Source organism: Bombina bombina, chromosome 3, assembly GCF_027579735.1.
Source record: "Bombina bombina isolate aBomBom1 chromosome 3, aBomBom1.pri, whole genome shotgun sequence".
In the NCBI taxonomy this organism is placed as follows: Eukaryota; Metazoa; Chordata; class Amphibia; order Anura; family Bombinatoridae; genus Bombina; species Bombina bombina.
In genome coordinates this window covers 177,114,813-177,128,996 of record NC_069501.1, presented here as the reverse complement: position 1 = coordinate 177,128,996, position 14,184 = coordinate 177,114,813, and the positions used below count along the sequence as shown (strand labels likewise).

Sequence of the window (14,184 nt, the reverse complement as noted above, 5' to 3'; positions counted from 1 at the left end):
TAATGTTGGGGGGGAATTGTTCTTTTTTTATAGGTAAAAGAGCTGATTACTTTGGGGCAATGCCCCGCAAAAGGCCCTTTTAAGGGCTATTTGTAATTTAGTTTAGGGTAGGGCATTTTATTATTTTGGGGGGCTTTTTTATTTTATTAGGGGGCTTAGATTAGGTGTAATTAGTTTAAACTTCTTGTAATATTTTTTTATTTTTTGTAATTTAGTGTGTTTTTTTTGTACTATAGTTTATTTAATTGTATTTTATTTTAGATAATTGTAGTTAATTTATTAAATTAATTTATTGATAGTGTAGTGTTAGGTGTATTTGTAACTTAGGTTAGGATTTATTTTACAGGTAATTTTGTAATTATTTTAACTAGGTAGCTATTAAAGTGAAGTTCAATTTTACCTCACTGCTCATCACCCCTTTAAACAGTAACCTCTCAATAGCACAGTCGCTAAGTTAGATTTAAAAAAAAATGTATGAATTACGTGAAAATTGAATATAAATAATACCGATGTTTCTGACTGATACTCCTCCCCCGGTCCACTTCCTTATTTGTCTGCAATGACGTATCTAGCGTAAGAAGAAGCTGAAATAGTCTCTTCAAAGCTCGTGCACAACAAGGGCTTCGATATGCGCATGCGTATTATATCTTCATTTCCGCATGCGTTTAAAATTTCAGTCCGTCGCTTATTTCTTTCAGGAGCATTGTTATATTGTATTTGTATCAGATTCCGCAATCCTGGCTAATACGCATGCGCTAAGCGTGAACGAGCATTGCGATTAGGACGACACGCAGTAATACGCATGCGCAATAGTGGGTGATGACGATGGTTGAAAAGGGGCAAGACGCCACGGGGGAAGTAAAGTAATTGGTCATGAATGTGGGAAAAACTGTCAATCAAAAACGGATAAATGTCGGGCGGACAATTGCAGCAATACCGACGGTAAATATAGATTAAAAATTCAAACGACAAGCTTAGTTTTATGAAAAATGATGAATGAACATGATAATATTTTCGAAAGTAAATGTGTAAAATGTTAACTAGAGAGGCGGACTTGAACTTCACTTTAAATATTTATTAACTATTTAATAGCTATTGTACCTAGTTAAAATAAATACAAAGTTGCCTGTAAAATAAAAATAAATCCTAAAATAGCTACAATGTAACTATTAATTATATTGTAGCTATCTTAGGGTTTATTTTATAGGTAAGTATTTAGTTTTAAATAGGAATAATTTAGTTAATAATATTAATATTATTTAGATTTATTTAAATAATAATTAAGTTAGGGGGGTGTTAGGGTTAGACTTAGGTTTAGGGGTAATACATATAATGTAGGTGGTGGTAGGCTCCGGGAGCGGCGGTTTAGGGGTTAATACACTTTATTAGGTATTGCGGTGGGGGATTGCGGTTGACAGGTAGATAGGCATTGCGCATGCGTTAGGTGTTATTTTTTTTTTGCAGGCATTTTAGGGAGTTACGGTGCTCCCATACTCCCAAGGCCTGCTACGGCTGCATTTTATGGCGAGGTGAAAATGGAGTAAGATTTCTCCATTTTCGCCACGTAAGGCCTTGCGCTGGATATTGGATACCGATTTACGACACGGTCCCATGTTAGCCTATGGGAGTAAGAATTGCGGGCGACGCTGCATATCGGATGGGGCCCTAAATGTGTTCCTACAGCCCTAGAGGAATAACATATCTTTGCCCTTTCTAGGATATATAACATCCCTTCAGGTAATATTTTTAGCACATAGCACATATTTTAGCACAGAATGTGTGTTTGTCAGTGTTGCAATAGGAATTTACATTTTGCAAATGTGCTAACTTTGCTACTTACAACACACCACTGGACTTCAGACCGTGAGTGAATGTTGATTCAGCATTCACTCACTAACTTTCACTCACCACTATTAAATTTTTACTCGCCAAGGGCTAGTAAAGAGTGGACATTTTGAGATATATATATATATATATATATATATATATATAATATATATATATATATATATATATATATATAATATAATATATATATATATATATATATATATATATATATATATATATATATATATATATATATATATATATATATATATATAGCTTAAAAATAATTAAATGAAAATTGTTAAAATTTACAGGGACATAAAACACATTTTTATTATTTCATGAATCAGAGCATACAATTTTAAACACCTTTACAGTTTACTTATATTAGCAAGTTTGCTTCATTCTCTTGGTATCCTTTGTTGAAGGAGCAGCAATGCTCTACTGGGAGTTAGCTAAACATATCGGATAACCCAATGGAAAGAGGCATATGTGTGTAGCCACCAATCATCAGTTAGCTCCCAGTAGTGCATTGCTGCTCTTTAGTCTTCCTATGTATGATTTTCAACAAAGCATACAAAGAGTACAACGTAAATTAGATAATAGAAGTAATTGGAAACACATGTAAGATTGCATATTCTATCTAAATCGTGAAAGAAAAATCTTTTTGTCTTAAACTAACAGGAAGTGGGTGACACAGAGGTAGAACTTTGTTTCTCTTTCTGCAATGAGCCTTTTTTAGTGAACATTTTTCTGCAGGTCATCTTGAAATGAAATAAAAATTTTAATTAAGCAGTTACAATAAACCTTTGACGGTCATCAATCAATGCACTGCTGCTTTGCAGTGCTGCTCTGTATTTGACTGTTCTCTTCAAACAGCACTTCACTCTGGCTGCACTGTGTTAAAGGGACACTGAACCCAAATTTTTTTTCTTTCATGATTTAGATAAAGCATGCAATTTGAAGGAACTTTCTAATTTACTTCTATTATCAATTTTTCTTTGTTCTCTTGCTATCTTAATTTGAAAAAGAAGGCATCTAAGCTAAGAAACCAGCAACTTTTAGGTTAAGTACCATAGACAGCACTTGCTTACTGGTGCTGTCCAATCAACAAGGACAACCTAGGTTGTTCACCAATAATGGGCCTGCATCTAAACTTACATTCTTGCTTTTCAAATAAACATACCAAGAGAATGAAGGAAATTTGATAATAGGAGTAAATTAGAAAGTTGCTTAAAATTGCATGCTCTATCTGAATCACAAAAGAAAAAATTTGAGTTCAGTGTCCCTTTAAGGAATACTTACCCAGTGCAGCCAGAGCACAACGCTGTTTAAAGAGAACAGTCTGATGTGGAGCAGCGCTGCAAAGGGAAAGCGCTAACAGTTCCTGCAGACATGCTGCATTTTCTACGATGACATCTCAGATCCCAGCATGTTCTGCCATGGGTGTCGGTGATTATGTATAATTGATTCTTGGGAGTCTACAGCTTTCTGGCTGACAGAGACAACTCCTACAGGAAAAAAAACAAATCATTGTGATCTTTTGTATGCAGAATTCTGCACATGGGGAGACTTCAGAAGCAGCTTTGTCAGTTTGTTCTGGAGCACTTTGAAAAAACATATTCAAAAGACCTGGGCGACTCCTGGAACAAAGCCAGGTGAGATTAAGGTTTAATAGTTTAATCGGAAATGAACAATTGTATTGTTTTATAATTATTATTTATTCTATTATGTGTAGAAATCAAACTATTTTACTGAAAATTCTGTAATGGTATTATGGTTAAAGATACATAGAAGTGATGTAGTCACTTCCAGCCCTTTTAAAGGGTCACAAAACCCAAAAATTGGGTTTTGTGTCCCTTTAACAATGTTCATTCAGATTTTAAAGAGACATTAAACTTAAAATTATATCCCCCAAAAATGAAAATAGAACAGCATTGCCATAGGCATTATTTATTTTGCTTTCTTTTGCTGCTTAATTCCTCTGTACATTAGGCATGCTCCACACCCTCTAGAGAGGCTGGAACTGACTTACTGCTGACCTGGTAACGAAATGCACATTGATTGCTTAGAACAGCTCATAGACCTATTTAAATCTAGCCCTAATGAGCCACAATCAAAGGAGATAAGAATGTACTCACTAGGGATTTTTAAGTGGCTTATTCCTGGACTGCTCTTGTGCTAGCAAAATTACAGTTTTCTAATGCCTTTAAACTATTTATTTTGTATGTACATCTGTTTTAGTGCAACAATTAAATACAGTATATTTGCATAATCAAATATTACATAATAAAAAGACAATGCAATAGCAGTGTTTTTTTGTTTTTTTTACACATTTCAAAATGTCTTTTAATTTGTCAGCACCCTGTATCATGTTACAACTATCAGCCAATTAGAGACTGATAGATATACCCTGTGAACTCATGCACATGCTGAGGATCCATTGTCTCAGACAGTGTGCATATAAAAAAACTGCACAATGGAAATAAATTGAAAAAAATTGCATGTTCTATCTGAATCATGAAAGTTTAAATCAGGAATTTAAGCTTAAGAGCCGGCTCATTTTTGGTTCAGCACCATGGGTAGCGCTTGCTGATTAGTGGCTACATTTAGCCACCGGGAACCGCTGAACACTAACAAGGATTGTGCCTAAACAATGCAGAAATATTGCAGCAATAGTGACAACTAAACGCAATATCTACCTTGAAAACGCTGTTTCCACAAAAGCAGTCTGCAGAGAATGTAACAAAGCAAACATCCATGGAAGAGCTGCAATTTGTAAAGCTTTAATCGCAGACACCATTGCTAAAATGCGAAAAAGATGGTGTCATGATTATAAAACCTGGACAGCTCAAAACTGGAAACGAGTGATATGGTCCAATGAGTCATCATTTACATTATTACCAACAGCATGTCAGGTTTATATATGGATTCCCCCAAAGGCAGGGTACAACTCGGACTGCCTGGTTCTAACTGTCAAACATGGGGGTGGATCTGTTATGATTTAGGTGGCCATATCTTCGTATTCGTTTGACCCCATTATTACCCTAAATGGTCGAGGTTACTGCCAGCAAGTACTTGGGCATTCTAGGTGATGGTCCATATATTTCCCAATAATTATACCATTTTTCAAAATGATAATGTGCCCATACACATAGCCAGGACAGTTAAGTCTTGATTTGAGGAGCATCAAGATGAACTTCAACATCTGCCCTGGCCAGTTCCATCACCTGACTTGAATATCATTGAACTACTGTGGGCAGTTTTGCAGAGAGCAGAGTGAGAAGCAGATTCCCTTCTCCAATATCTTTAAAGAAACTAGCAGATGTTTTGATAGACAAATTGTACAACATTCCACTGGAGACTATTCCAAAGTTGTATGAATCTAGTCCAAGAAGGTTGGAAGCTATAGCAAAGGCAAATGGTGGCCCAGCACCATATTAATGAAGAAATATTGACTATTTCCCAGGTGTTCAAATTTTTTTGTCCAACCTCTGTATCTGTCCATTTGCTTCATATGAGATAAAAAAAAAAAAAACTTCAAAACAATAAATATGTTGCTATCATTATTATCATAGCAACTTTTTTTACTCTAGTAGCAAATCCTGATTGGTTCCTCCTAATAACATAGACAGTGGCTGGAGTATAGCTAGTCAAAACAATTGCAGCAAGCAATATGTTAATGCAATCCAAATATTTTCAAACTTAACTAGTATGTTAGTTTATTACAAGACTACAGAAAGATCAATTTAATGTACATTCAAAGAACACTCTCTTTCTTAACGTACATCAAACCCAAAAACATTTCTTTCATGATTCATACAGAGGATACATTTGTAAAAAAAACAAAAAACTTTTGAATTATTTTGTTTGTTTCATTCTCTTTATATTATTTCTTGAAAAAGCAACAGGGCACTGCTGAGAGCTAGCGGAATACATCAGTAAGCCAATCACAAGAGTTATATATGTGAAGCCACCAATCAGCACGTTGCTACCAGCTCCTGAGCCTACGTAGGTATGTTTTTCAACAAAGGATACCTAGATAAATAAGATTACATAAAAGTAAAAATTAGAAGATTATTTAACCCTTTGAGTGCTAAGCACTTTCCCACCTGGGTGCTAAGCACATTTGAGGTTTTTTTAATTTATTTTATTTTTTTTACTTTTTTTCTTTTCATTTCAGGGGGGTCTGTAGCTGAGTTACAGGCTTCTAAGCAGCATGCCCCCTTTCCCTATATTGTTAATTCTCTTTTTTTACATAAAGTTGCTCGGTGACGTCATCACGTCATTACGCGTGACGTTACCACGCAAAACGGGAAGCCCCGGCGATGCCTGTCAGTCTACAGGCACGATCACCGGGGTAGGAGCGGGTGGGAGCCCCCAGATCTCCCTCAAGGTGGGAGAGTGCAAGCGACGGCTCTGAGCCGTCGTTAGCACCTGAGTGAGAAACTCTGCGACGGCTCAGAGCCGTCGTTAGCACTCAAGGGGTTAAAATTGTATGCTCTAGCTGAATCATGAAAGAAAATGTTGGGTTTTATGTCCCTTTAATCACAATTCTGTCTTTTGATTATGATTACCCCAATGTGCATGTTAAAATCAAAGTTTTTCTTTTTTTTTTTATCTCTAGGGAGGTATTGACACACCCTGGATCCTGGCAATATGCTGTGTTACTGAATAATTTTACATCTCCCTTGGAGGTGGAGAAGAACCTACAAAATAAGGGATATCACTTACTGTTTCATGAAACCATATCAGACTGTCCAAGTACATTAAAGTGTTATATTAAAAGAAAACCTGGAAAGTTTCCCTCTCAGCGGCATCAGGATGACAAGCTGAAAGACTATTATATGCTGAATGCCTCCTCTCTTTTACCTGTGCTAGCCCTGCAAGTAAAAGATGGCGAGAGTGTGTTAGATATGTGTGCTGCTCCAGGTGGTAAATCCATAGCGCTTCTACAGTGTGCCTCACCAGGTAATCGCTCACAGATTTAATAATAGTGCTATGTCTATTCTCACTAACTGGTAGTAAATGAAGCTTTTAATTAACAAGGCATAAGGTTTTCATAAAGGGATGTGGGAATGATCTCTACAGGGATATAAAAAGTGTATGTTTATGTATGTGTGTATATATATATATATATATATATATATATATTCTGGGGTTATTTTGCCCAGCAGAAATATACAAATAAACTGATCTATAGATTCATTTAAATGTTTACCATTTAACCCCTTTAGGACCAAGGTTTTTCACAGTTTTTTTTTTACTTACTATTGGTTTTACCTTAATTGTCTGCTCTCTTGTTAAAGTGATGGTAATGTTGCACCATATTCAAAGCGGCATTTGTCACATCTTTTTAAATAAACATGAGTTGTTTTTTTAATATAAATAAAGTTACTAATACTACAAGCTTTAAATCTGAGTGCCCCGTATTCTGCCCGGCATCCAGTTTAAATCCTGGCCGTTAGGCGACCAGGAGTTTAGCAAAACCGCCCCCCTCTATTTACAGCGCATGTTCAAGTAACTTACTGCATCAGGAGGGAACCTGGGTGCTTACATGGAGAGCTGATGGGACAGATTTCTACATTATATAGCGCATTGATGAGTAAGTCTGTGGAGGGCAAAGTTTATAAAACAAACAAAAAAAAATTGGGGATTTTATTGATTATAGGATATGCTACCTACAGAAACTATCAAAGTGGCACACTTTACCATCACTTTAAGTAAACCCATACTAATACAAGACAAACAGAGATTTCTAGTGATACCCTATATGGGTATTTAATAGATAGGAATTTAATACTGAAAATGGGGAAAATTAAAAAAAAATATATATATATTATTATTATTATGTCTTCCTGGTTTTAGGAACACCCCATATGTCTTATGTTTCCAAGTAATTTATAGCAAATATAGGCCAAATACTACAAAGATGGAATCATTGGTTTAATGCTAATGTTTCCTATACTTGGACTGTAAGTTAAATAGCAGTCACCCAATTAATAACTTCTACACAAAAGTATATAGTGATCGTTGGTAAGTTATATGCATGTGTGGATTTCATAGAGCATGTGCTATAAATTGTGAATTGTTGTGGAGGTCCCCATCTGATTGACTGAAATACCCACTGCAACTTAATGTGATAGTAAAGACAGAAAATTTCAAGCCATACATTGCAGCCAGACAGACAGACCGCGTGTGCAGTTCTACCACATGGGTCCTCTCAATTCCAATGCAGAGCCTTCTGGGTTAACTGAGGCCAGGAATACACATCTCATAATATGTTAGGATGCTTAGAAGCAAATCTGAAAGTGGGCTGAAAGAAGAGCTTTTTCCAGTTATTACATTTTTATTAAAATAAATATATATATATATATTACACATTTCCCACACAAAATATGTGTGTAAATTGTTACTTACATACACATTTTTTTTACTATCACTTGAAAGGGGCTTGGGTGTGGCCAGGAGAGCCCTGCTGGACTTATAAAAAAAGGTATAAATTCAAAGGGCCACTAAATGCTTTAGAATCAACAATAGCATAATAAAAAAATAGACAATGCAATGGCACTTGCTCTGAATTTTAAATGAGCAGTAGATTTTTTTTCTCTGACAAATTTCAAAATGTATTTAATTTGCAGCACTCTGTATTATGTGACAGCCATCAGCCAATCACAAAAGACATATATTTATACACTTTGAACTCAATAGTAGCTGATACCTCAGAAAGTGTACATATAAAAAGACTGCACATTTTGATAATGGAAGTAAATTAGAAAATCTATTAAAACTGCCTAATCAATGTCTCTTTAAAAATGTAAAAGACAAATTTCTTATTATAAACTTACGCCTAGATTTAGAGTTTGGCGGTAGCCGTCAAAACCAGCGTTAGAGGCTCCTAACTCTGGTTTTTACCGCCCGCTGGTATTTGGAGTCAGTCATTAAAGGGTCTAACGCTCACTTTGCAGCCGCGACTTTTCCATACCGCAGATCCCCCTACGCCAATTGCGTATCCTATCTTTTCAATGGGATCTTTCTAACGCCGGTATTTAGAGTCTTGGCTGAAGTGAGCTTTAGAACTCTAACGACAAAACTCCAGCCGCAGAAAAAAACCAGGAGTTAAGAGCTTTCTGGGCTAACGCCGGTTCATAAAGCTCTTAACTACTGTGCTCTAAAGTACACTAACACCCATAAACTACCTATGTACCCCTAAACTGAGGCCCCCCCACATCGCCGCCACTCGATTACATTTTTTTAACCCCTAATCTGTCGACCGCACACCGCCGCCAGCTACGTTATACTTATGTACCCCTAATCTGCTGCCCCTAACACCGCCGACCCCTATATTATATTTATTAACCCCTAATCCGCCTCACTCCTGCCTCAATAACCATATAATAAATAGTATTAACCCCTAATCTGCCCTCCCTAACCTCACCGACACCTAACTTTAAGTATTAACCCCTAATCTGCCGACCGGACCTCACCGCTACTATAATAAATGTATTAACCCCTAAAGCTAAGTCTAACCCTAACACCCCCCTAAGTTAAATATAATTTAAATCTAACGAAATAAATTAACTCTTATTAAATAAATTATTCCTATTTAAAGCTAAATACTTACCTGTAAAATAAACCCTAATATAGCTACAATATAAATTATAATTATATTGTAGCTATTTTAGGATTAATATTTATTTTACAGGTAACTTTGTATTTATTTTAACCAGGTACAATAGCTATTAAATAGTTATTTACTATTTAATAGCTACCTAGTTAAAATAATTACAAAATTACCTGTAAAATAAATCTTAACCTAAGTTACAATTAAACCTAACACTACACTATCAATAAATTAATTAAATAAAATACCTACAATTAAATACAATTAAATAAACTAACTAAAGTACAAAAAATAATAAAAGAACTAAGTTACAAAAAAATAAAAAAATATTTACAAACATTAGAAAAATATTACAACAATTTTAAACTAATTACACCTACTCTAAGCCCCCTAATAAAATAACAAAACCCCCCAAAATAAAAAAATGCCCTACCCTATTCTAAATTTAAAATAGAAAAGCTCTTTTACCTTACCAGCCCTTAAAAGGGCCCTTTGCGGGGCATGCCCCAAAGAATTCAGCTCTTTTGCCTGTAAAAAAAAAAATACAATACCCCCCCCCAACATTACAACCCACCACCCGCATACCCCTAATCTAACCCAAACCCCCCTTAAATAAACCTAACACTAAGCCCCTGAAGATCTCCCTACCTTGTCTTCACCACACCGGGTCCCGATCGGTCCAGAAGAGCCTCCGAAATCTTCATCCAAGCCCAAGCGGCGGCTAAAGAATTCCATCTTCGGGCAGAAGTCTTCATCCTATCCGGGCAGAAGAGTCGATCCGGACCGGCAAACATCTTCATCCAAGCCGCATCTTCTATGTTCTTCCATCCGATGACAACCGGCTCCATCTTGAAGACCTCCAGCGCGGATCCATCCTCTTCTTCTGACGACTAGACGACGAATGAAGGTTCCTTTAAGGGACGTCATCCAAGATGGCGTCCCTCGAATTCCGATTGGCTGATAGGATTCTATCAGCCAATCGGAATTAAGGTAAGAAAATTCTGATTGGCTGATGGAATCAGCCAATCAGAATCAAGTTCAATCCGATTGGCTGATCCGATCAGCCAATCAGATTGAGCTCGCATTCTATTGGTTGATCGGAACAGCCAATAGAATGCAAGCTCAATCTGATTGGCTGATTGGATCAGCCAAACGGATTGAACTTGAATCTGATTGGCTGATTCCATCCGCCAATCAGAATTTTCCTACCTTAATTCCGATTGGCTGATAGAATCCTATCAGCCAATCGGAATTCGAGGGACGCCATCTTGGATGACATCCCTTAAAGGAACCTTCATTCGTTGTCTAGTCGTCGGAAGAAGAGGATGGATCCGCGCTGGAGGTCCTGAAGATGGAGCCGGTCGTCATATGATGGAAGAACATAGAAGATGCCTCCTGGATGAAGATGTTTGCCGGTCCGGATGTCCTCTTCTGCCCGCTTGGATCAAGACTTCAGCCGGAGGATGGATGTCTTCAGCCCCCCGCTTGGGCTTGGATCAAGACATCGGAGCCTGGACGGATCACTGATACCCGGTGTGGTGAAGATAAGGTAGGAAGATCTTCAGGGGCTTAGTGTTAGGTTTATTTAAGGGGGGTTTGGGTTAGATTAGGGATATGTGGGTGGTGGGTTGTATTTTATTTAATTAATTTATTGATAGTGTAGTGTTAGGTTTAATTGTAGATAATTGTAGGTATTTTATTTAATCAATTTATTGATAGTGTAGTGTTAGGTTTAATTGTAGATAATTGTAGGTATTTTATTTAATTAATTTATTGCTAGTGTAGTGTTAGGTTTAATTGTAACTTAGGTTAGCATTTATTTTACAGGTAATTTTGTAATTATTTTAACTAGGTAGCTATTAAATAGTTATTAACTATTTAATAGCTATTGTACCTGGTTAAAATAAATACACAGTTGCCTGTAAAAAAAATATAAATCCTAAAATAGCTACAATATAATTAGAATTTATATTGTAGCTATATTAGGGTTTATTTTACAGGTAAGTATTTAGCTTTAAATAGGAATAATTTATTTAATAAGAGTTAATTTATTTCGTTAGAATAAAATTATATTTATCTTAGGGGGGTGTTAGGGTTATGGTTAGACTTAGATTTAGGGGTTAATACATTTATTAGAGAAGCGGCGAGGTCCGGTCGGCAGATTAGGGGTCAACAATTGAAGTTAGGTGCCTGCGATGTTAGGGAGGGCAGATTAGGGGTTAATACTATTTATTATACGGTTATTGAGGCGGGAGTGAGGCGGATTAGGGGTTAATAACTTTATTATAGTAGCGGTGAGGTCCGGTCGGCAGATTAGGGGTTAATAATTGTAGGTAGCTGGCGGCGACGTTGTGGGGGGCAGATTAGGGGTTAATAAATATAATATAGGGGTCGGCGGTGTTAGGGGCAGCAGATTAGGGGTACATAGCTATAATGTAGGTTGCGGCGGTGTACGGAGCGGCAGATTAGGGGTTAAAAATAATATGCAGGGGTCAGCGATAGCGGGGGCGGCAGATTAGGGGTTAATAAGTGTAAGGTTAGGGGTGTTTAGACTCGGGGTACATGTTAGGGTGTTAGGTGCAGACTTAGGAAGTGTTTCCCCATAGGAAACAATGGGGCTGCGTTAAGAGCTGAACGCTGCTTTTTTTTTGCAGGTGTTAGGTTTTTTTTCAGCTCAAACTGTCCCATTGTTTCCTATGGGGGAATCGTGCACAAGCACGTTTTTGAAGCTGGCCGCGTCCGTAAGCACCGCTGGTATTGAGAGTTGCAGTGGCGGTAAATTATGCTCTACGCTCCCTTTTTGGAGCCTAACGCACTGAAAACCCAGCCATTCTGTGAACTCTAAATACCAGCGGTATTTAAAAGGTGCGGCCAAAAAAAAGCATGCGTAGCTAACGCACCCCTTCTAACACAAAACTCCAAATCTAGGCCTTAGATTATTTATTTAAAGGGCACTTTAATTAAACATGATGAGGAATATTTAAATTCACTATCCCTTTAAATGGCCATAAAACTGTGTTTATATTTCAATACCCTGTAGTATATGTGAGCAATTAAACACTACATTACAAAGTGTCTGCATATATAATAAATATAATAGTCATTGTGCTGTAGTCCTGAGACATGCCTTTTAAAGGGACAGTCTGCTCCAGAATTGTTATTGTTTAAAAAGATAGATAATCCCTTTATTACTCATTCCTCAGTTTTTCATAACCAACACGGTTATATTAATATACTCTTTAACTCTGTGATTTACTTGTATCTAAGCCTCTGCAGACTGCCCCCTTACCCTTATTTTAGTTCTTTGACAGACATGCATTTTTGCCAATCAGTGCTGACTGCTAGGTAACTCAACGTGCATGAGCACAATGTTATCTATATATCACACATGAACTAACGCCCTCTAGCTGTGAAAAACTGTCAAAATGCTCTGAGATAAGAGGTGGCCTTCAAGGGCTTAAAAATTAACATATAAACCTACCTAGGTTTAGCTTTCAACAAAGAATACCAAGAGAACAAAGAAAATTTGATGATAAAAGTAAATAGGCAATTTGTTTAAAATTGCATGCCCTATCTGAATTATGAAAGTTTAATTTGAACTAGACTGTCCCTTTAAAAGGACATTAAAGTCAAAATTAAAATTTTATGATTCAGACAGAGCATGTAATCTCTCTTGGCATTCTTTATTGAAAAGCATACCTAGGTAGTCTCAGGCACTGCAATGAAAAACTGCAAGCTAGCTGATGATTAGTGACGATGCAGATATGCCTCTTGACATTTGCGAACCAGATGCTTGGTCCCAGTAGTGCACTGCTGCTGTGGAGCTGACTATAGGTTTAACCTATTTTCAGGGGTTAAACTGCTCTAACATATTAAAGCATTTTCTTTTTGCCCTTTTATATAAATTGTATCTTCACTGCTGCGACCAATTAGAGATAGATATAATGAGCTTCATTGATCAAGCAATAACTGGGGTTGTGAAACCTGTAGTATATATTTCAGTCTCTGCTTGAATTAGAAAAGCCACTGCTGTTAGAGTTAAATTAAAGATAAAGGGGGCAAAATGTTTTGCAAAGTTTTTTTTTTTTTATTACACATAATTCAATATTTTGAGTCAGATTACATTTGCTCGCAAGCGATAAGGGGTTTATCGCAGGATTTTGTGCTCGTTCGGTTTACCGCTGGTATTACGAGTTGAAAGTAAATGTGATCGCTTGAGCGCAATCACAATTTATGCTAGAATGTTTACTGTGACTTCAGAGCTCTGGTTAACTGTTTTGCAAAACAAAAAAGTAGCTCAAGACACATCAAAAATACATTACTAAGTATTGTTCCACTCATAATAATAATCTAGTAAAATAATTCACATAAAATATTACAAACAGGGGGCGGAGCCTACAGCTGAAACAGCAGGTCGTGTCTTGGAGAAGCTCCTGGATCCATTTTGGTTTAACAAAGCTAATTTATTGTTTTTCACAGCGGGAAACATTGTAAGACAAATACTACTATACCTAAGATATGCCAAGCAACCTACCGAAGTGCCTAGAGGCAAAATTCAAGATCATCTACCTAGCCTATGCTGTTTAACTAGGCCACGTGGCGTTTACTTGTGGTGACTGGCGGTCCGTGAAGCCAAGGCTGCCGCACATCCCCCCTGGAGACTGGATTACTGTGTAGTATAAACTACAACAATGCATTTGAGCCTAACCTAAAATGTCTGCTACTAAGAG

The 14,184-nt window shown here is 36.8% G+C and overlaps 1 protein-coding gene across 2 annotated transcripts in view; it reads left to right on the top strand.

Annotated features, from left to right (window-relative positions):
* The window catches only part of NSUN3 (NOP2/Sun RNA methyltransferase 3), an 85,313-nt gene that overhangs the window by 5,855 nt on the left and 65,274 nt on the right, over positions 1 to 14,184 (top strand). For both annotated transcript variants that reach the window (XM_053706034.1, XM_053706035.1), the window contains exons 2-3: positions 3,384 to 3,488; positions 6,458 to 6,801. In XM_053706034.1, the coding sequence (XP_053562009.1) occupies positions 3,384 to 3,488; positions 6,458 to 6,801 (449 nt within the window). The remainder of the gene's footprint in view (positions 1 to 3,383; positions 3,489 to 6,457; positions 6,802 to 14,184) is intronic.